The sequence below is a fragment of the Zea mays genome, chromosome 1, assembly GCF_902167145.1.
Source record: "Zea mays cultivar B73 chromosome 1, Zm-B73-REFERENCE-NAM-5.0, whole genome shotgun sequence".
Taxonomy (NCBI): domain Eukaryota; kingdom Viridiplantae; phylum Streptophyta; class Magnoliopsida; order Poales; family Poaceae; genus Zea; species Zea mays.
The window spans coordinates 293,997,848-294,019,609 of NC_050096.1; the positions used below are offsets into that span (position 1 = coordinate 293,997,848).

The 21,762-nt window shown below is 45.9% G+C and overlaps 2 protein-coding genes and 1 non-coding gene across 3 annotated transcripts; all 3 read left to right on the forward strand.

The window, feature by feature from the left end:
* Positions 1 to 370: 370 nt before the first annotated feature.
* On the forward strand, positions 371 to 531 carry LOC111590787 (U1 spliceosomal RNA). Its single transcript, XR_004855820.1, has one exon. It is a non-coding gene; the product is annotated as a U1 spliceosomal RNA (small nuclear RNA).
* Positions 532 to 2,890: 2,359 nt separating this feature from the next.
* LOC100281099 (uncharacterized) lies at positions 2,891 to 3,819 on the forward strand. Its single transcript, NM_001154018.1, is given in 3 exon segments — positions 2,891 to 3,294; positions 3,422 to 3,520; positions 3,619 to 3,819. Coding segments are annotated over 3 exon segments (549 nt in total). The 5' UTR covers positions 2,891 to 2,945; the 3' UTR covers positions 3,720 to 3,819.
* Positions 3,820 to 16,548: 12,729 nt separating this feature from the next.
* Positions 16,549 to 17,764, forward strand: LOC103644167 (GNAT transcription factor). Its single transcript, XM_008667360.3, has one exon. The coding sequence runs from the start codon at positions 16,845 to 16,847 to the stop codon at positions 17,424 to 17,426; it is 582 nt and encodes a 193-aa protein (XP_008665582.1). The 5' UTR covers positions 16,549 to 16,844; the 3' UTR covers positions 17,427 to 17,764.
* The last annotated feature ends 3,998 nt before the right edge of the window (positions 17,765 to 21,762 follow it).

Genomic DNA, 21,762 nt, shown 5'->3' on the forward strand with positions numbered 1-21,762 from the left:
AATCATTTTTTGTTCAATAGTTTCATAGAGTGTCTCGATTTTTGCCCATGCGAACCAATGATAAAAGCCCAATGATTCTGCTGTGGTAGGTCCGGTATGTGACCTGACGACCAACAAACGAATGGCCGGCTGGCTGAAAAAGCGGCGCGGGTGCATTGCTACCCGCCGTCCAAATTTCTGCTGACGGCCCAATAATAGAGGCCCATTCACTGTCTCCATGAATCAGGAGCCCACGACAAGTGCAGAACTCAGCGCGAGGACGCGTTGGCTGGTTCGGCTCGACCTGATCGTTTAGTACCACCACGGCAAACGAAGCTCGACGCGCGACGAGCTGCTGCTATAAGATAGGCGCCCAGTGTAACGCAGCTCCATACTTACCTGGACGGGGTCGACGGGCGATCACCAAGGCTCGTGGCCTAGGCCAATGGCCCACATTGCACTTGGTGGGTGCGTTGGCTTACCATCTCCCCAAGTGGGAGAGTGGACGTCATAATTTGTGGTAGAGGGGGTACGCGTTCGCGCGGCCCCTGCCAAATCTGAAAATTTAAATTTTGGTCCTTGTTTGATGTACACAGTGTTTCTCGCAGCCCTGCCAAATCTAAAATTTTTAATTTTGGTCCTAGGTTGCTGTACGCAGTATTTCGAGTAGCCCTGCCAAATCTGATGCAGTTTTCTATGCGCTGGGTTTCAAAGGAAATATTTGTAGTGGCTGACGGCTGGCTAGCTTGTGCTTCTTGCGTTGAGACTTGCATATATGCATCTAGTTTCTTCAAGCAATCTGTTTTTTTTTATTTCTTCTGCTGTGAAAACATGTTTCCTCAAAAAGTAAAATGCGCATGTTTCTAAAGAGACAAAAAAATGGAATGTCGGAGACAAAAAATACTGAAACAAAAATACTGTAAAAAAGCAGTAAAGCCGGTACGCGTTTTTGTTTGAAACCCTACAATACCGACCCAAACGTCTGACATTGGTTCAAATCAAAACTCAATTTGTAATATGGAATCATGTCTAAATATTCTGGTTAGAACTTATATCTGCCAAAACATAAATACTCTAATTTGTAATATGGAATCATGTCTAAATATTCTGGTTAGAACTTATATCTGCCAAAACATAAATACTCTTTGGAACCATCGGTATAATAGCGTTTATACGCTAAGCCAAAAAATATACCACAAGAATGACCTTTTACAATAAAAACAAACATCAGAAACCAACAATTTGTAATACAGAATCATGTCTAAATATTCTGGTTAGAACTAGAATCTGCCAAACATAAATACTCTCTGGAACCATCGATATTATAGCATTTACACCCTAAGCGGAAAAAATACCACAAAAATAACCTTTTACAATAAAAACAAACATCACAAACCAACATGCCGCCTGGCAACCCGGACAGAGGGGTGTGCTACCGATGTGTCGGTATAACCCCCAAATTCTAAGGTCTCTAAAACATTTTCTACACAACATGTGTCTACTGTCTAGCAGCGAAATAGATCAATTTATTTTGATCTGTCTTTGCAGTTCACAAGGTAGTAACTCCATTATCTAGCCCACACATGTCTTGTCACAATTTATATTGATATGTCTTTGCAGTTCACAAGGTCATAACACCATTATATAGCCCACGCCATGTCTTGTCTTCGGTCTAAACGTCTCCTTGTTAGACAAACAATGTAAGTTATTTACTAAATTTTTATTCATCTATTCTGTTAGTGTATCTTAATTTTAGGTCTCCTTGGAATACAATAATTTTAGATGAATCATACATGAAATTTACAGAAATCGGATTATTTTAATAGAAGAATGCATAGTTTTAATAATTACAATAGTTTGATTATTCTTTTAATCCGGGTTTTGCATGTTTATTAGTTTACCAAAAGTTTAGTGCTTCAAGTTCCAACTATTGACATCATGTCTTCATGTAATGAATCTAGAAGATATAAATCTAGTTATGAAAAGCGTAGGAAAAAACAAAAAAAAACAGATGATCTAACTTAGGGTCAGAAGGGAGCTATATCCAGGTTTATTATAAAAAATCACAGGCGTCTAGTAATCATTGACCTGATCAAAGCCTTACACTTAATAGTTCTATCTTCAAACGATTTAGTGAGAATTATTTATTTATTCAATAGTTTCGTACAGTGTCTCGATTTTTGCCGGTCCGGCCCTGCCAAGTGCCAACCAACGATAAAAGCCTCTAGGCATTTTTGTCTATTAAAACTGCTCCCAAACCTCCCACCAGGCTGCTGCCACTTTGATTCATCGAAGGATATTCCAATGCAATCACCTTCCTCATTCATAAAAAAATTAATCGCATAAAGGAAACCACGATCTGCGGACGATTATCGATTCAAGCTTACATATAATAACATAAGTTCGGTTTATAATGCTAGCTACTACGTGCCTTATTTGTAAGTTCCCCAGTTAACAAAAAAAAGGAGGAAAATTAAACATCAATGAGATACATGTCTGGATGGTTGTGACTTGTGGGAGTGCGCTCTGCCTTCAATCGGGTAGATCAACGTTGGCTTCGCACCCTTCCCTTCTCAAGGGACACTCCTCTCCGATGACCTAGAGAGATCTTCCCTCAATGTTATTCTCCGGCCACCTGTGGATCAAATCATCAAAACGCCTCTGTTTTAGCTCAGGTAGGAATGGTTGGTGAGCAATACACTAGTAACAGCTCGTTTCGCTTTGCAGAGTTCCTTCTTTTCCAGACGTGCGCTGATATTTGGCGAGAGGTTGACCAAACCCGTACAGCAGCAAAAAGGTCCAAGCATACACGCAGGGACAGGGCATGTATCGAACTCAACAAGCTTCGACCTGCCAAGAACAGGACCGTCGCTACAAATCATAGCTAGCACACACAACCACTTCCGCTGTCAAGACTCAACACACGCTCTCGCCAGCCAACCGAAGCCACCGTACCCACCCACCCAATGGCGGCAGCTTACCGCCACGTCGCGACGCGCGGCCTCGCCCTGGCCCTCGCGGCGGCCGTGGTCACGGCGTGGCAGTGCGCGGCGCAGCGGGCGCCGTCCGGCCCGGGCTGCATGCCGGAGCTCGTCAGCCTGAACCCGTGCATGGACTACATGTCCGGCAACGCGACGGCGCCCGACGGCCCGTGCTGCTCGGCCGTGTCGGGCATGCTTCGGGCCAGCCCGAGCTGCCTCTGCATGGTGGTCGGCGGCACGGCCGCGACGCTCGGCGTCGCCGTCGACGGCGACCGCGCGCTGCGGCTGCCCGCGGCGTGCCAGGTCCAGGCGCCGCCTGCCAACCAGTGCGACGGTAAGCGGACCTGACGGTCGGGGCGGGGGATCCAATCTTTGGTAGGAGTACTGTAGTTTGGCACGGGGCACGACGGAGAATCGAGAATGTCGGGAGCTAAAAGTGTTGCGCGCTTGCCTTTTTACAGTCGCGGGAGCTCCAGTGCCGTCTCCGGTGGCGGGGACGAACACACCAGGGGCTCAGGCAGCGGCGGCGCCATCGGACGCCAATAATGTCACCCCTGCAGGTGCACCACTGGCCGTACGCCGTTCAGACTCAAAAGCTAGCCCTTTGAGACGTAAGTACGTTGGCTTCACACTGAACTCTGAATGCCTGACACTGCAGGGTCTGGATCGACCCTTCCATCCTCCGACGGAGACAACGGCAGACCTGGAACGACCTTCGTCTTCGCCGCTGCGGCACTGGCGTTGCTACATCGTCTCTGAGACACGAGAGTTTTCACGTGTCCATCGACTCATCGTGGACGAACCTTTCGTTTTCACGTGTTGGTGTTTGTCCCACCGTCAGGATTAAGAGCTCTTGGAATGATATGCACCTTCTGCATTTTCAGCTAGCGTTGAGGCTCCGTTCATTTTTTTTAAAGGGGGTGTTTGGTTACCCCAAACTAAAATTTAGCCCCTGTCATATCGAATGTTTGAACCTCCGTTCCGGGTATTAAATGTAGTCGGATTATAAAACTAATTTGTCAGCCGAAGATTAAAAGACGAGACGAATCTAGTCCAGTTGGTTGGGTCTATATTTCATACTCCTATTTAAAAGTCAAACGTTTGATGTGACCCGGGCTAAACTTTAGCAGGAGCAACCAAACACCCCCTAAGTAAAGGTACTGTAGGAGAGTCCTACAGTAATATTATTAAAACAAAATAATTGAGTTTAGGGAGGAAGAGAAAGATTACAAAGAAATGAAAGATAGAGTGAGCCGAAGGGTAAGGGTTACAGCCCTAAATTTAGTAGCCAAGATGCAATGTTTTCTTTAAGATCAGGCTTGACTCTATGGCATAACAGGGCAATTTCACTTCTAAACATAGCCTTGCACTTAGGAACCGAAGGGGGAATTTCATTGAAGATCCAATTATTTCTGCACCTCCAAATGCACCACATCACGATGATAATAGCTTCAAGCCTCCAAGGGACTTGCAAGCGTCTTCTAATTCTCATTAGGGTATGCAGAAGATCCGTAGAACATGGCGGTAGGAGGCCTAAAAGAAGCCAACATCTCCTAGCAAAGTTGCACCTGAAGAAGAGATGGATAGGCGTTTCTTCAATCTGGAGGATACAATTATCGCAGGTGTAGGAGTCTAAAGGCATTGCGCGACGCCTGAGAAGGGAGCGAGTATTCAATCTATTTTTGAGCAGCAGCCAGAAGAAGACTTTGTGCTTGGGCTGACATTTAGACTTCCATAACCAAACGAATAGAGGGAGCGTTTGACGGGTGCCAGTCAAGTGAGCATAAACCGTCTGAGAGGAAAACCGAGTGGAAGAGGCACTGCAGCTCCAAATATCATTGTGATCAAGCAACTGAATAATACCAAGGGTGTCCTGAAGTGAGAGAAGTTGCTCGAACGCTTCAGCAGAGAGGGGGATATGGAGCATTTCATTCGGGGAAGCTAATCGAGCTTGATGGACGTTAATCTCTTTGACATAGGCAAAAGACCAGAGCTCCGAGAACTTTTGAGATAAACATTGCCCATTCCATCGATCGTGCCACAGAAGCGTAGATTTACCATTTCCAATTTGCACCTGGGCAATTTTCTTAAAAGAATCCTGGATTTTGAGAATATCTTTCCACCAAAACGAGCCAACTGGTTTAGTTGAGGGTAGAGAGTTGCTGTAATGAGTGTCCCAAATAATGTTAACCCATGGGATGTTGACTCTATTAAAGAATTTGTGGAGGCATTTCATAAGGAGAGCTTTATTCTGCCACTCAAGGTTGATGACTCCAAGACCCCCTTGAATTTTTGGCCTGCAAACTGATTTCCAAGCAACTTGAGGAGGTTTTTTTGCATTTATATCTGCCCCTCTCCAGAGACAATGTCGTCGAAGTTTGTCAATCTGTTTAATCACAGCTTTTGGGAGCTTCAGGGTACACATGTAATAGGTTGGAAGAGAAGAGAATACCGCATTGACCATTTGTAGTCTGCCAGCCTGAGATAGAAAAATAGAGGTTGGAGCTAGTCTTCTTTCAATCTTCTGAATGAGATGAAGGAAAGCTTCCAAGTTGGATTTTTTAAGCCCCAAAGGGAGACCAAGATACGTGAAGGGCAAAGCCCCGACCTTGCAGTGGAATGTATTTGCTAGCAAAGCCATTTTCTGCTCCAAAACATTGATGGGGTAAATGTTAGATTTGTTATAATTCACATGGAGCCCTGTGGAGTCAGCAAAAGAATTAAGCATAGCTTTAAGAAAGAAGAGCTGTCTAGGGCATGCTTCTAGAATCAGAATTATATCATCTGCATATTGAATAATCGGGAAGTCGGATCCACAGGATAGCGGGATCGGGAGCTTGAGGATGCCACAATTCTTGGCCTTGTTGATAATAGACTGAAGCAGATCAGCAGCTAAGACAAAGAGAAGGGGCGACAAGGGGTCCCCCTGTCGAACCCCACGCCTGCAGTGAAATCGTCTGCCGGAACCCCATTCAAAAGAACTTGTGACATGCCATATCCAAGAATCAACAAAATCCAGTGAAGCCATCGATCCCCAAAGCCCTTATGTTTCAGAATATCAATGATGGCAGCATGCTCTAGTTTGTCAAAGGCCTTTTCAAAATCCAATTTTAGGATGACCATTTCCTTACCCGATTTGTGACAAATAGAGATGTATTCAAAGGTCCATGCAAGACAATCTTGAATTGTCCGCCCCTTCAGGAAGCCATATTGATTCTGGTGAATTAGACTAGTAATAACCAGTTGCAGTCTATTGGCCAGAAGCTTCGTCGGGATTTTCATGCTTGTATTGAGGAGAGAAATCGGTCTATAGTCCCCCACTGAAGTAGGCGCACTATGCTTAGGGATGAGAGTCACATAAGAACCATTGATGCTTTCTAAGCAGATTGATCCCTCATAAAATTTATCACAAAGCTCATAGAAGTCCGAAGCAATTACCGACCAACATTTTTTCACAAAATCCGTGTTAAAACCATCAGGACCTGGGGATTTATTGGAAGGAAGATTTCTGATGATCTGATCTATCTCACTGCGAGAGAAAGGCAAATCCAGTGTAGACAGGTTATGAGCAGGCTGAATCACTTCAGATAAATTGAAAACCATAGATGTTGGCTGAGAGGACCCTAATCGATTTTTAAAGGCTTGAAATAGAACCTCTTCTTTGTCTTTATGAGAGACAACCACCGAGCCATTGTCATAAGACAGAGACAAGATACTGTTGTTACGATGTTTGGAAGTGGCATTAGCATGAAAAAAATTAGTGCCCGCATCCCCCAACAAGGCCCATTTGATTTGGCCTCTTTGTTTCCAATAGGCACGCTGATTGGAGAGAAGACCCTGCAGGTGTTGGACTAGAAAAATCTTAAAATTCCATTCTTGAATTGTTAGATCTCTGCTTTCCTCAATAAAATCCATCAATTGAATAATCAATTCCGTCTTAACAATCAACTTAGCTAGATTGGGTAAAGATTTCTGCCACCCATGGATCACTTTTCTTGCTCTTTTAAATTTGGCCATAAGCCGTTTTGCAGGATCAGGCTGAAAGAGATTTTGTTCCCAGGAATCTTGAAATCTGGAATGAAAGTCCTCAAGCGGAAGCCAATAGTTTTCAAATCTGAAAATGGGCGGTTTGGGAACGTTGGATTGAATGTTGACAACCCAGGGAACATGATCCGAGGCGCTCCTAGCCAGGGAAAAGGCAGAGGTGGCCGGGAACATGGAAGACCAGGCAGGAGAAACGAAGCACCGGTCCAATTTTTCAAACAAAGGATGACGCTGCATATTAGACCAAGTGAAAGCTTGCCCTCTGAGTGGAATTTCTTGTAAACCCAGCTGACTGATTGCCGCATTGAAATTGAGCATTCTAATAGGGTCACCACCCTGCTTGTTACGATTTTCAGGAAACCTAATCATGTTGAAATCACCAAGGAAAATCAAAAGTTTGTCGTCATCAATTTCAAGGTTAGAAAACCAGGCAAGAAAAGCTTCTCCACCATGAGGAGAGCAAGGGGCATAAATGTTAGAGAGCCACCAGACTTGCCCATTTAGATTGGATTGGAAACGAATAGTGTGCCCAAACGGGTTTTGATCAACTACCTCAGTTTTAAAGAGGGAGCTTTTCCAGATAGTGATGAATCCTCCAGAGGCTCCAATAGAAGGGCCGAGAGCGAATTTATCAAAATGGCGATTGCAGAAGAGATGAATATAAGCATCATCGAAGGATTCCTTTTTTGTTTCCTGAATACAGACAATGTCACATTTGGATTCCAAAATATTGTTCCGCAAAGAATTCCACTTGGAGTCAGAGTTAATGCCTCTAATGTTGTGAGACAAAATTTTAATTGATCGATGAGAACTCTGAAGAGGATTATCCATTGAAAACTAGAAATAATTCATTGAAGAAGTCGAGTATACCAAGCATACATCGACAGAAGCCCCAGCAATCAATATGAGTGGGGTATGCTAATTCATAGTTTCCCAGATAAGAAGGGCAGTGGGTGCCAACACCCCCCCGAAATCCAGACATAATAAAAGCCAAAAAGGCATAAACAAACCCCATAATTTCTTTGAACCCAGAAAATTCAAACCATTCACCCATAAGACATAAAATGTTGAGAAGTCTGGGGAGGTCACCACAGTGGCCACTACGGACCCAACCACACAAGGAGTAGCTTTGCTGCGATACATAATTAAACCAAAAGAAGACAAGCACCGCGACATCTCAGACCCAAGCTGAGACAAAAGAGACGTCTATGCATTACAGCCCCGCCGAGGGATGAGACTCCGCGTCATCATCCATATCAGAAGCGTCCCCTTGAACTGCAGACGGAAAACTCGGCTCATTTGTGGAGCAAGACGAGGAACGCGGCCTCTGAATGGCAACACTAGAGGACCTAGAGTTGCTTAAGGAGTTAAGACTTAGTTTTTGGGGGTCCACCTTGCAGAAGTCGACGCCCAATTCCTTGATAGTCCTATGGGAAAGCGATGGTGGTGAAGGAGGCCCAGCACAGCACGAGCAATTATTTTTTCTGCCAAAACAAGGCTTAAAGCCTTTGGCCTTTTCTCTGAGCCTAGAACTTCTTCTCACTTCAGTGTCGACCAAGCCGGCACGTTTCTTCCTGTTCACAGTTGCAGAAGTCACAGGAGATTGAGCCTCCACAAGCGAATCCTGGTTGGGAGGAAGCAAGCATTTGGGGGGTATCTTAAATGGTACAGTTTCCATGTTGGGCTCCATGAAAGCAGAAAGAGTGTAAAGCCCAAAATTGGTATAAGAAAAAAAATTAATAATAAAATAAATAAACAAAACAAATTTATAAGTGAGCATTTTGGGGGAATTCCTTGAATGTTTTTATTTTCCTTTGCATACTCAACTAATGGCATTAAATTATGCAAATAACAAATAAACAAATAAATGAAATAATATGAATACTGCCCACATATTGGATTTTGATTGTACTTTTATTTTTTAAAAATTAAATGTGAAACCAGAGTCAAATTTGAATTGAAACACAAAATTGATTTGGGAATATCCATGATGCATTAGAGAATGACTCTTAACAATAATATCTCTTGTTAACAGATACAAAACTAAACTATGTTGCATGCTGGGAATTTTGAATGTGCATATAGTTCTGGTCGAGACTTAAACTCATATTTGAAATCCAAAAGTAGAATTGAATATAGCAATTTAAAAATAGACAAGAAAATAGAAAAGAAATAAAGAAAAGGATTTTCTGCTGACGTTGGGCCAAAACCCCTATTTCTGGCCCACTTTCGCTACACCCCGCGCCAGCCCAGTCCGCGCGTCCAACAGATTGTCACTGACACATCGGGCCCGCCAATCAGCCATCTCGCGCTCGCGCCCTCTCAGTCACCGTCATGTGATCCCGCCTCGTCAGTTCGGTCTTCTCCAACTTCATCGCGACGCGGAGTGCGATCCCAACAAACCCGCCGCAGCTGGGCGTCTGCCGCGACCCGCCCAACAAACTCGCCCCGCTCCGTTCAGACTCTCGGGGTGTATAAGTACCCAGTCGTAGAACCCTAGCCATGTATACGACCGATTAGAAACGAGAGAGAAGCAGTGCGCTGCCGCGGTCGACCTTCGCGGGCATCAGCGTCCAGTCTCGTTTTGGGTATCGGCGTGCTACCAATCGAGTCGCCTTCGTGTGTTGAAACCTCCGGTATCATCGGCCGGGCACACAGACTCTCTGGTCATCTCTAATTTCTCACCGGCGCGCCGCGGCCACCACAATCTGCGCAACTCCGTGGGTGGAGACCATCACAACACAATCGCTGGTAAGGTCTACCTCAATCTTCTCACCGTTCGACTAGCTTCGTGTAGCTCCGTTTAATTTGATGTTGGTGCTCGGGGGAGGTCGATTGGGCCACGGTCGTTCTTCTCCACCGCGCGGTCATGGCGGAGGCGCCCCAGCTTGGTTGGCGGGGGGGGGGGGGGGGAGATGAACGACAACCGTTGATCTGGCCTGGGCGTCCACGATTAAATGGTTCGCGTACCGATTCACTGGGTGTTCCGGGCCATTGGATCTATGCGGGCGGCTATGATCGAATCCTGGGCGTACCACTTTAGGATGAATTATGGGCCATTGATTCTGGATCCAACAGCTGTGGGCGCGTGCCACTTCATTAACGCGTCGACCCGATCTGGTCGGCCCGTTTCTAATCGGACGACTCTGATTTCCCCGTACCCCTTCGGCCTGTACGTTTCGCAGTTAAGCCCTCGGATTATTCAAGAATAAACCCGCAGTCCACAATGGGAATACTGAGTCTTGGGAAAATTGTGATTTAGGCCCCTGATCTTTTAAGAAACATTGTGCCCAGTCCAGAACACTTAGGATATTCAGAAATTAATAAAGAAATAGTTTTTTTTGTATGAAAATAATTCCATAAACTTATTTAATTCATATCTAATTCATTCTAACTCCAAATTGATCCATTCCAGTTGTAGTAATTTTGTTTAATATTATCTATCATCTAGTGCCTCTGTTTAGCCATAAAACTTGAATTAAAAATGTTCATTTGAATTAATCTATTCTAGGTGCTTAATAACTCCAGAAATTCATAACTTGGTAACCATAACTCCGAATTTAGTGGTACTCGATCCCACGATCTCGTAGCTTCGCGTAGATCATTATTATTAAGTTTGTACTTATGTTTGGTGTGATGTTAATTTTGTCTATACCATGTTTGTCTATATTGCTACGACTAGCAGTGAGGTTACGAATCTCGAAGATCATCCTGGTATCTGAAATCTCAAGTCACAAGCAAGTTGTGCCCTTGATCACTTCTTTTTACCCAGTCATGTTCTGATTAATCATAATGATCTCCATAGCTTAATTTTGATGGGACCCAATAGGTTACCCTAGTTTGACTATCTTTATACCTTGACTCCACTAAACTTTTTGGGTAGTACCTGCTATTGCTTTATGTGGTTTTGGGTATGAAGATTACACTACTCATGATTATACTTTTGTTATCAGTTGTTATTTACTGTTCATGTTAAGATCATTATGTTAATCGGAACATGGAGAACCACCCGGGAAAACAGTGCTACCACAAGGGTTTATGGACGCCCTTGGCTGAATAACTAGGAAAGCTAATGGATGGTTACCTTACCCGAAAGGGGCAAGGGCAGTAGGGGAGTGGTCAGTGTAGGGAGGTCCTTGGTTGATTTTGCTGCGATGGCGGTCAGTCGAGGGACTCCTGCACTGGAGCTTCCTATAAACTATAGCGGGTTTTCTGAAGCTAGTGGAACTTTGTAAAGGCCTCGTAGTGTTACCCTGCCTCGCCTCCTCGGTAGAGGTGTATGGGATTGGCCGTCTCTTGGTAGATGGGTAACATGACTTGTGGGTAAAGATGCGCAACCTCTGCAGAGTGTAAAACTGGTATACTAGTCGTGCTCACGGTCATGAGCAGCTCGGACACTCACATGATTAAATTATGGAACTTAAACTCAATTTGTCATATGCATTGCATCGCAGGTGAGGTTGTTACTTTTGTTCTACTACTTAATTGGGTTGGTATTTAATTATACTTAATAATTGCTAATAAAATTTTGACCAACTTTAAAAGCAATGCTCAGCTCTAACCATCCTCTTTGGTAAGCCTTACACTTCACATGAGCTCCCACCTTTGGCGAGTTCATACACATTATTCCCCACAACTTGTTGAGCGATGAACGTATGTGAGCTCACTCTTGCTGTCTCACACCCCCACAGGTCAAGAACAGGTACCGCAGGATGATGCGTATGAAGGATGCTGTGGCGAGTTCGTGAGAGGTCTAGGCCGTCGTCTCTCAGTCAACTTTGGGTTGCTGGACCGTTGTCTCCTTATAATGTATTTATTTATTTATTTTGTATAGAACTCTTATTATATAGTAAAGATGTGACATTCGATCCTGTGCCATGATTCATCATATGTGTGAGACTTGGTCCCAGCACACCTGGTGATTATGTTCGCGTCCGGGTCTTGGTGGCCCGAAACCCGGGTGTGACAAAGAGCCCCTGACAGCAGAAATTTTCTGGCCCACTCAAAAGAATCCGGCCTCATAAGTAGGCCCATAAAGAAAGCTGCCCATAATTTTGGAACGGAGATGAGGTCTGCGCTGGGGGGGGGGCAAAGCTCAGCCCAGGAGGAGAATCGCTTTCTGCCCAAGAAATCTTCGTAGGCAGGGTCCTAAGAGGGCTGATTCAGATGAGTCATGAAGCCCACAATGATGTTATCATCAGCATTCAGATTCAAATTTTGCGCGCCCTGGTCGTTCTGATCGTTATTTCCCTCCAAAAATGGGTCCGCTGGGGGGAGGGCAGGAAGAGCAAGCACATCAACTTCTTGATCTTGGACGTCCTCCTGAGGGAAGTTGACAACTTGCGGGATAACGATATCGTTGAAAAGACCCACAGATTCATCTGAAGGTAAGTCCTCAATACCGGAGAATTGGTAACTGAATTGTTCCTCTTCATTGTTGACTAAAGGGACAAGTGCAGGCGGTTGTTCTTGTTGGACCTGTTCAACCGGCCAAGGATCCCAACCATCATCAGCATTGTTGGCATTGGCATCCTCTAATTCAATTTCACCATTGGGGGGATGTTGAGGTCAAATTGAAAATTGGGCACAGGTTGCCCCAATCCAAAAAATTCCACCGGAAGTTGATGCCCATTATGAGGGTACGGAGGCACAGGTTCTTCATCCTCAGGCATGTTACCAAGCATGAACTGTTGCACTATGTCACACTGAACAGTCCAGGAAACCCCATGAAAACCTCCAGCTACTGAAAACACAATAAACTGTGGAACCTCCTGCAGAGAAGTCACCCGTGCTCTAACAAGCAATCTAGTAGCATTAGAAATATCCAGATCCCACATGAGCACCCGACCAAAAGAACCAATAGCGTTCTGAATGTGCTCGTTCATGATTAAAAAATAACGCTCGTTGATTCCAAGCCGCATTGTGTCTAATCACAGTGAAAGTAAAGCCCAAAGCTTGTTGCGGACCCATAGCCACGAGATTGTCCCTATCAAAAATGAATCGGAACCTCACCAAAGCCTGACCCAAGTGGGAGCGCTGAACACTCCTAATCTGAACATGTCTAATCTCCAAAAGGTACTCTCGGACAATGTCAGCAAAAAATTGGAAATTGACCTCATTCTCAGGTAGCGGTTGGACCAGGACGATTCCCCAATCATCATGAGCGGACGGTTGCGGGCGAGTGACAGTAAGTACCATAATCTCCCGATGATCAATGGGTTGCGCCGTGAAGCCTTGAGGGAGAAAAGGGCCCGGATCAACACGATGGAAAGCCATTCCCTCCGAGAATCCAGAGGTCGAGTCCTTTTGGCTCGCCGCACACTCACCACTCAGACGAGGGCAAAGCAATGGTGGGATTGATCGCGGCAGAGGGGTGGAAGAGGGTTTTGCGCACAGTGCAAGTTCGGTGGAAGGCGAAGAGCCACCTCTTGGAAGAACCGCCTGAGCAAACTCACCAAAGTAGCAAAATTTACGTTTCAATCCAAAAAAAATGATACTCCCTCAGTACCAAATTAGGATTCGTTTTAGAGGTTTTATAGATCTATACAATAGTTAATATATATATGTATTATATATGTGTCTAGATTCATTATCATCTAATTAAATATAGACACGAGCTAAAACGAATACTATTTTACGACCAAGAGAGAGTACTAAATAGTTGGTAATAATAAAAAGATGCACGTGTGAATTTAACATGATAAATATGAACAAAATAGAAAACAACATATTTGATAACAAACTTTGATGTAATTGTACACATGTAAATTTAACATGATAAATATGAACAAAATAGAAAGGAACGTATTTTAAGCCACTGATAAGATAAATACTCAACAACAGACATTGGCAGTTGATGTAATTGTACCGGCCGATAATGCACTGCAATGTTGTTGCTGTGTCAATTTGACCACCATGAAAACACAAGAAGATGAGAAAGTAAGCAGTCGTGTGGCGGACACTATCAAAAAAACGTGATTATCCTCATTCACTCAAGCAAATGAACACTTGGACGACTAGGAGATCAGTGGTCAGTAACTCTCCATCATCAAACTCATAACTTCTGAAATTACCTTCTAAAACTACTGAATTTCATCCAGAAACACATGCACATCACTCACGATCAACTCTAGCAGCTTTTTGTCTGGCTGGCTGACTGCATTCTGACTGACTAAGGGCATGTTTGGTTCGTGGCTAACTGCGCCACACTTTACCTAAGGTTAGTCGTTCGAATTAAAGAATTAACCTTAGACAGAAAAATTAGGCAAAGTGTGACAAGTTAGATAGCGAACCAAACAGACCCTAACTACGTGAGTAGCAAAACACATTCATGCTTCCTCGCACCATGACCGCGAATGCGATGCGCCACGGCTTGGCTTTTTTTCCCCAATCACTCAAGGTGGACAGACCAGGCCAACCATATAAATTGTGTAACTATTCTATTAACCATTCCTATAGTGCTAAATGGCAACACATAACTTATTTAATACAGACTTTTATAATTATTAAATATTATATGGACCAAGCCCATGAAATACTAACAATCCTCATCAAATTCTAGACCATATATTAAACAATCACATAGTTATTGTTCTTTGATATATCAGGTTTCGGTGGAGACTATTAAATTGAACATCCACCTAGAACAAATGTTACACTCATTTACAACTGAACGGTTCAATGTGATGAAGAAAGATTTCTTATGTGTATAAACCAGGGTGCACAAAGAAAATACATCTCAGCATGAGTCATTTGGTTGAGTGGCTTTAGCAAAGTTTGGACCGATAGATTATTAAGTGGTATAGATAAACGAGATTGTTTATTTTTTGGTGTTTTATTCATAAATCTCTTTATTTTTCATCGTATGAGTGAGATATCTGTGGCAACTCAACTAATTTAGTTTTAGTTACTGTGTAATTTTATTCAGTCTCGGTCTTTTAGAATTGATGTCATGGTCGCCCTATGTTGAAGTCAGTGTCATTTTCCTTTCCGGGACTCAAGAAATGTGAAAAGTCGTTGTCAGGTTGACCGTTTGACACTTCGATGTAGGGCATGTAAAATGGAAAAAACACAAACAATTTTTAAGTACAAGAGACAATTAAAGATTTGTTACAATTCATATGGTTTGGAGGTGATTGATATAAATGGGGAGAGATTTTAACTTACTATGGATTTAAATACACCAAATTCCCTCCAATTCATATGGATTTGGATAGAAACAAACAAGCCTTAAGAGATTATTATAGATTGGACATTGGAGTGCCTATAAGTACAATTGTCGAGAAAATGATCCCTAGACCATAGGACCCCCACCGGCCAGTGAGCACGTTGAGGAAAGAGCCCCTGATCGCTAGGGCCCGTTAGTCAATCGAAAAAGTCATATACGTCAATCCTGAAAGGATCCGCCCCCGTTCGAACCTCACGGCATCGAGTCCAGGTTTGGGCGTGGTGGAACCTGACAAAGGAGGCCGGGCGTGTCGAAAGGGAACCACTTGATTGGATCCCGCATCCGGCACCGAACTGACCCACCACAAATGACTGGTCGCATTAACCGCGCCTGGTACCGAGCCACAGCGTGGGTGCCGGTCCGCTTTCCACTCATGACCTACGGACCCCTCAGGCCGCATAGCGCTCATGACCTACGATCCCCGAACTGGCACATTAATGGCCCGCACGCCCCTCGGCTTGCTGCGCACTTATGGTCTATCAAACTAGGCCTAAGTGCGCAGACCTCTTGCAGAGCACCACCCGGCGGGCTGCGTTGAGCCCCAGACTACGGAAGCCACGGGACAGCGTAGCCAGAATGATAACGCCTGGGACCATCATCGCCCCACGTCATCCACCACTATAAATACGTTGTAATGCAAGGGGTAAACACTGGTTTTACCCTTGCATTACAACTCCTTCCCGGGAAAGATACCGCTGGTCGACCCCTGTCCCCGCCTATAAAAGGGAGATGCTCGTTACAGGGCAAGGAGGGATCGAGGAACATAAGGACATATCAAAGAGGAATTTGAGACGACCGGACGTCTTTAAAAGGAGACAAATCGACAAGGATGAACAGGAGGAGGAGCACCGACGAGAACGAGGAGGCCGGAGCCCTGCCAAGCCAAGACTTAGCTAGGACTCCACCATGCAGCTTCTAAGCTCCACTTCCACCCCGATAAGAGATCTGGAACTTATCCTCCCTCTATCGACTGCTTGTAACCCCTACTACGAGTTTGATCATCAATGGTGACGGTAGCGCAAGCCACCGATGACTAGAAGTAGGGACATTTTGTCTGAATCAGTATACATATTGTGCCCTCTGCGTACACCATTCGTAGCCCAGAACATGCACAATAAATTTACTTGTCGAAGCGAGTTACGAAACATGACAACAGTCAATTAATAAATCCAGAAGTGAAGGTGTACCGTGCATGTAAAACACTGGATCGATAGAATATACCACGAATTCATACTGAGAAATGAAGACGTCTGTTGCTACTTAAGTTATGAGCCAGATACGTATCTATATCTATATAGAGACGGCTGCACAATATTTTTTTTTGCCTCTTTAAACATCTATGCCTCTTATTAAACACCTACACCACTCTACATGCACCTTGTAGCTGCAAGCAGCCGGCTCCTCACCTTCCTCGTTCCTTCCACTGTGTTCAACAGGAAAGCGATGGACTTGTACCAATTTGCACTTGCGGGTCAAGATTCTCCTCCTCTTCCTCTCCGGTCAAAGTGGACCAAGTCACTGCCTCGCATCCACTGGAAGTATAATACGAACAGAGCGGAGCAGCTGCACTGCCGCATCGAGAAATCATTAGACCTCAAGAAAACAGGTCAGCAATGGAAGCCACGGCGACGCCACGAACCCAAGAAGTGATGAAGCCCGAGCCCGGCACGGTCAAGGTGACCGTGGACGAGGTGACGCTCCGCAAGTTCGAGCTGTCCGACGTGGACGCCATGATGGCGTGGGCGTCGGACCCGCAGGTGGCCGCCTTGTGCCGGTGGGAGCCCTACGAGTCAACGGAGCCGCTGCTGGCCTTCATCCGCGACGTGGTGCTCCCGCACCAGTGGTTCCGCGCCATCTGCCTCGGCAGCGAACCCCGCCCCGTCGGCGCCGTGTCCGTGTCCCCGACGGGGGACCCGTGCCGCGCCGAGCTCGGCTACGTGCTGGCGCGCGCGCATTGGGGCCGGGGCGTGGCCACGGCCGCCGTGAAGCGCACGGTGACCGCGGTGTTCGGCGAGGTCCCGGGGCTGGAGCGCGTCGAGGCGCTCGTGGACGTGGCCAACCTGGCGTCTCAGCGGGTGCTGGAGAAGGCCGGGTTCACGAGGGAGGCCGTGCTCCGCAAGTATGGCGCTAACAAGGGCGTCGTCAGGGACAAGGTCATGTGCAGCTTCATCGACCCCGACGCAGTGCCCGAGTGACTTGAGCGCCCTGTCGCAAATCTTTTGCTGTCGGATGCATCCAGTTCCGAATTTGAATGCAAGCAATTCCAATCGATGACACACGGTGCGCCCGCCGGGTTACGCCGCTGTGTGTGGACCTAAGATTTGAAAGATTTGTATTTAAAATTACTAAGGTGATGTTTGGTTTCTCGGGACTAATTTTTAGTCCCTATATTTTATTCTATTTTAGTTCCAAAATTGTAAAATATAGAAACTAAAACTTTTTTTTTGTCACTTAGTGGGTGTTTGGTTTCTAGGGACTAATGTATAGTACCATATAAATTCAAGCTATACACATTATCTCTATTACTTATTAAGGCTCCAAGAGTAATCTGTCATTCCGTGTTTTGTCATTTTCATTTTGTGTTTTGCGTTTGTCTTTCCCATCCCCCTCCTGCAAAGTTCGAACCCGTGACCTCTCAAGCAAATACCAGCAATAGCTACCACTACACCACATGTGTGTTTATATCTACATCTATGACAGGAAACACGTCTACTACATCTCTCTCCAAGCCCACCTGCTACCCTTGCACAATGCGTAGTAGTAGATAATCATCACCGAGATTCTTGAATTATATTTTTGGACGGAAGGAGTAATATTTAAAGAAGAGCATTGCATGCAATTTCTTTTGTTTAAATAATATTTTCAACTTAAATTCTTTTTTTTTGCATGTGTGACATTTATTTTTCGTAATATTTTTTCCATGGATCTGAGTTGTGAGTCATTTTTATAAACCAACGTCAAGCACGAATCCATGTTTCTTACTTGGAAACCCCAAACAAACACCATTAGCAGGAGACACTCGCGTTGTCGTCGCTCATCAACGATGAGAAGAAGCTTGATGACAGCCAGTTCAACATCTCTAGAAGCAGTCCTACGTGGCCGCATACGCCGCTGTGTACGACAAGCTTCGGCGCAGCCGCCGCTTGGATGCGGTGCAGAGCGGCTACCCCGCGTTGTCCATCATCAAGCAGGGGGACCTCATGGTCGTCGCCAATGTCGGTGACTCTCGGGTTGTTCTGGGCACCGCATCCGACGACGACGCCATCACACCGTCCAACTCATCGTCCACCTAAAGCCCAACCTGTCACGTAAGTCGGTACTGACCGACCATGAATTCTTGTGCGATGGGACGCCGGTCGTTACTGACGTTGTATTAGTATCCTCGAATATGATGTATGTAGAGGAGTAGCGCATCCGGTGGTGCAACGGCCAGGGGTACTACCTCGCTGATGAGTCCGGGGTGCACTTCGTTTGGCAGCTCAACCAAGAGTCATCGGTACTCGCATGTCGCGCGCATTCGACGACTACTATATCGAGGACTGTGGCGTCATCTTGGCGCCGGAGGTAATGCAGAGGAGGACCGACAATAATGACCAGTTTGTCATCCTCGCCACCGTCGGGGCAGCTTTTGTGCCGGCATGCCTTTAATTCTCTTCGCAAACACACACACTTGTCTTTTTGTTTAAGCAAAAGCGTATGGTGGTGCGTGCCTGGTGACTAACGATGTACGAGAGAATTTCTTCCAGCATGTGTGGAACGTGCTCTCCAATGATGAAATCATGCAAATCGTGGCATATATCGAAGTCTGCATGATACTGATGGTTGCAATGTAGTGGTGAAATAGATAGATTAAAATAACAAAATCAAATTGATTGTGAAACCTTTTCTCATAACGGTATAACACACATTTTGTATGTAAATCGTAGTATACTGGTATTATATATTCTCGTTGCAACGCACAGACACTCAGCTAGTATAGCAATAATTTCATATATAGCATACACATTATATATATCAAATAAATTTAATATGTGTAACCATCCTATTGACCATTCATACAGTGCAAAATAATAACATTGTAAGAAAAATGGACCACATCGCACTTAATTAAGTGATTTTGGTGTTTGATGATCAACAAAACTTATGGACTAATGGTTTTGCAAGTATTTATGTTTTATAGTTCATAGGACACAAAGTGGATTAGACTAAGGCACAAAGGTTGCGACACTGAAAGGGAAATAGGCTTAAACCTTTTCCTAAATGATTTTGGTGGTTGAATGCCCAACACAAATAATTGGACTAACTAGTTTGCTCTAGATTATATATTCTACAGGTGCTAAAGGTTCAACACAAACCAATAAAAAGATCAAAGTTAGGGTTCAAAAGAAAGGAGCAAAAGAAACTGAAGAGAACCCTGGTCTGGCGCACCGGACTGTCCAGTGTGCCACCGGACAGTGTCCGGTGCACTAGGGGCCGTATAGTCTGAATTCTTCACCTTCGGGTTTCTCAGACGCTGCTCCGCTATAATTCACCGGACTGTCCGGTGGGCCAGCAGAGCAACGGCTAGGAAGCGCAATGGTCGACTCCAACGGTCGCCTGCAACGTGAATAGTGCGCGGACAGTTCGCGCAGAGTCAGAGCAGCGCCAGAAGGCGCGCCGGACAGTGAACAACGCCTGTCCGATGCGGCACCGGACTATCCAGTGCCCCAAGATGTCAGAGCTCCAACGGTCGAAACCGTCAGAACCCTAACAGTTGGGTGACGTGGCTAGCGCACCGGACTGTCCGGTGCGCCCATCGACAGACAGTCTCCCTAACGGTTGTGTCGGTACCCTGGATTAGGGGTACCCCTACTACGGTATGAAGGCACAATGCCTGTGCGACTATCCCTAGCCGCGCGGAGAACAGCCCCAGGGGTCTCTTGTGAGCAGTTAAGGTGGCGTTCTCAGAGACAACGCCATCGGGCCCAGAAGGCGTAGGACCCCTGTGCGCACAACCCGGACCTCCGAAGTAAAGCAGCCCGGAGCCATTGGATAGAGTTCGGACCCCACCAAGTGAGCTCTGGACCACCCATAACAAGGTCCCGGGAGAGGAAGTGCCGTGACCTAGGCATGGGTCCGGTGTTGACGTGCGTCCAGGCTCTATCCGGTGCGCTCCCCGCTCGGCCGAGGGCCCAATGCTGCCACATGGCTTATTGCCCGTGACGTAGGCCAGCGGGCGGAGCATGACGTAAGGGCTCTGGGCCGCACGGCCTCCTCATTTATTGCGGAGAGGATGTGAAAGGGAAATGTGCCCTTGGGCCATTTCTAAGTATTTTGGTGATTGAGTGTCAACACAAGTGCTTAAATGTGAATCAATGCCCATGGATGAACAAAGTGCAAATCTAGAGCAAAGGTATGTTTCTAAGTCTTAGTACATTGGTTTTGTGTACTAATATACTTGTCTAAGTATTAGAAACAGGAAGAAGAAGAAAAGAAGAGAGTTGGCTGTGTACAGCCAAGAGGCTGTTTCGGTCTGGGGCACCGGACTGTCCGGTGGTGCACCGGACAGTGTCCGGTGCGCCAGGCTGCCTCGGCCGAAGAGGCCGCTCTCGGGAATTTGCTGACGGCGTACGGCTAAAATTCACCGGACTGTCCGGTGTGCACCGGACTGTCCGGTGAGCCAACGGTCGGCCGGGCCAATGGTCGGCCGCGCGATCTGCGTGGGACACGTGGCCGAGCCAACGGTCGGAAGGGGGCACCGGACTGTCCGGTGTGCACCGGACATGTCCGGTGCGCCAACGGCTCACGCATCTGCAACGGTCGACTGCGCTGTTTAAGGAAGGAAATCGGGCACCGGACAGTGTCCGGTGTGCACCGGACTGTCCGGTGCGCCCGACGACAGAAGGCAAAGATGGCCTTCCAGATTTGTTCTCAACGGCTCCTAGCTGCCTTGGGGCTATAAAAGGGACCCCTAGGCGCATGGAGGGAGACACCAAGCACACCAAGCATTCCTACAACATTCCTAAGCACCAAGACATCGATCTCGCGCATTTGTTTCATTGTGATAGCATATAGAGCTCTTGTGGAGTTGTGAACTCTTTGAGTTGTGTTGCGAGCTCTTGTTGCGACTTGTGTGCGTGTTGTTGCTCTGATCTTTTGAAGTCTTGTGTGCGTTGCTCATTCCCCCTTTGCTCTGTGTTCTTTGTGAACTTCAATTGTAAGGGCGAGAGGCTCCAAGTTGTGGAGATTCCTCGCAAACGGGATTGAGAAAAAGCAAGCAAAACACCGTGGTATTCAAGTGGGTCTTTGGACCGCTTGAGAGGGGTTGATTGCAACCCTCGTCCGTTGGGACGCCACAACGTGGAGTAGGCAAGCGTTGGTCTTGGCCGAACCACGGGATAAACCACTGTATCATCTCTGTGATTGATCTCTTGTGATATTGTGTTTTGTTGAGACTCCTTTCTAGCCACTTGACAATCATTGTGCTAACACTTAACAAGTTTTTGTGGCTATAAGTGTAAGTTTTCACAGGATCACCTATTCACCCCCCCT

Coding starts and splice junctions, on each gene's coding strand:
- LOC103644167 (XM_008667360.3), top strand. CDS start 16,845: ATGGAAGCCACGGCGACGCCACGAACCCAAGAAGTGATGAAGCCCGAG.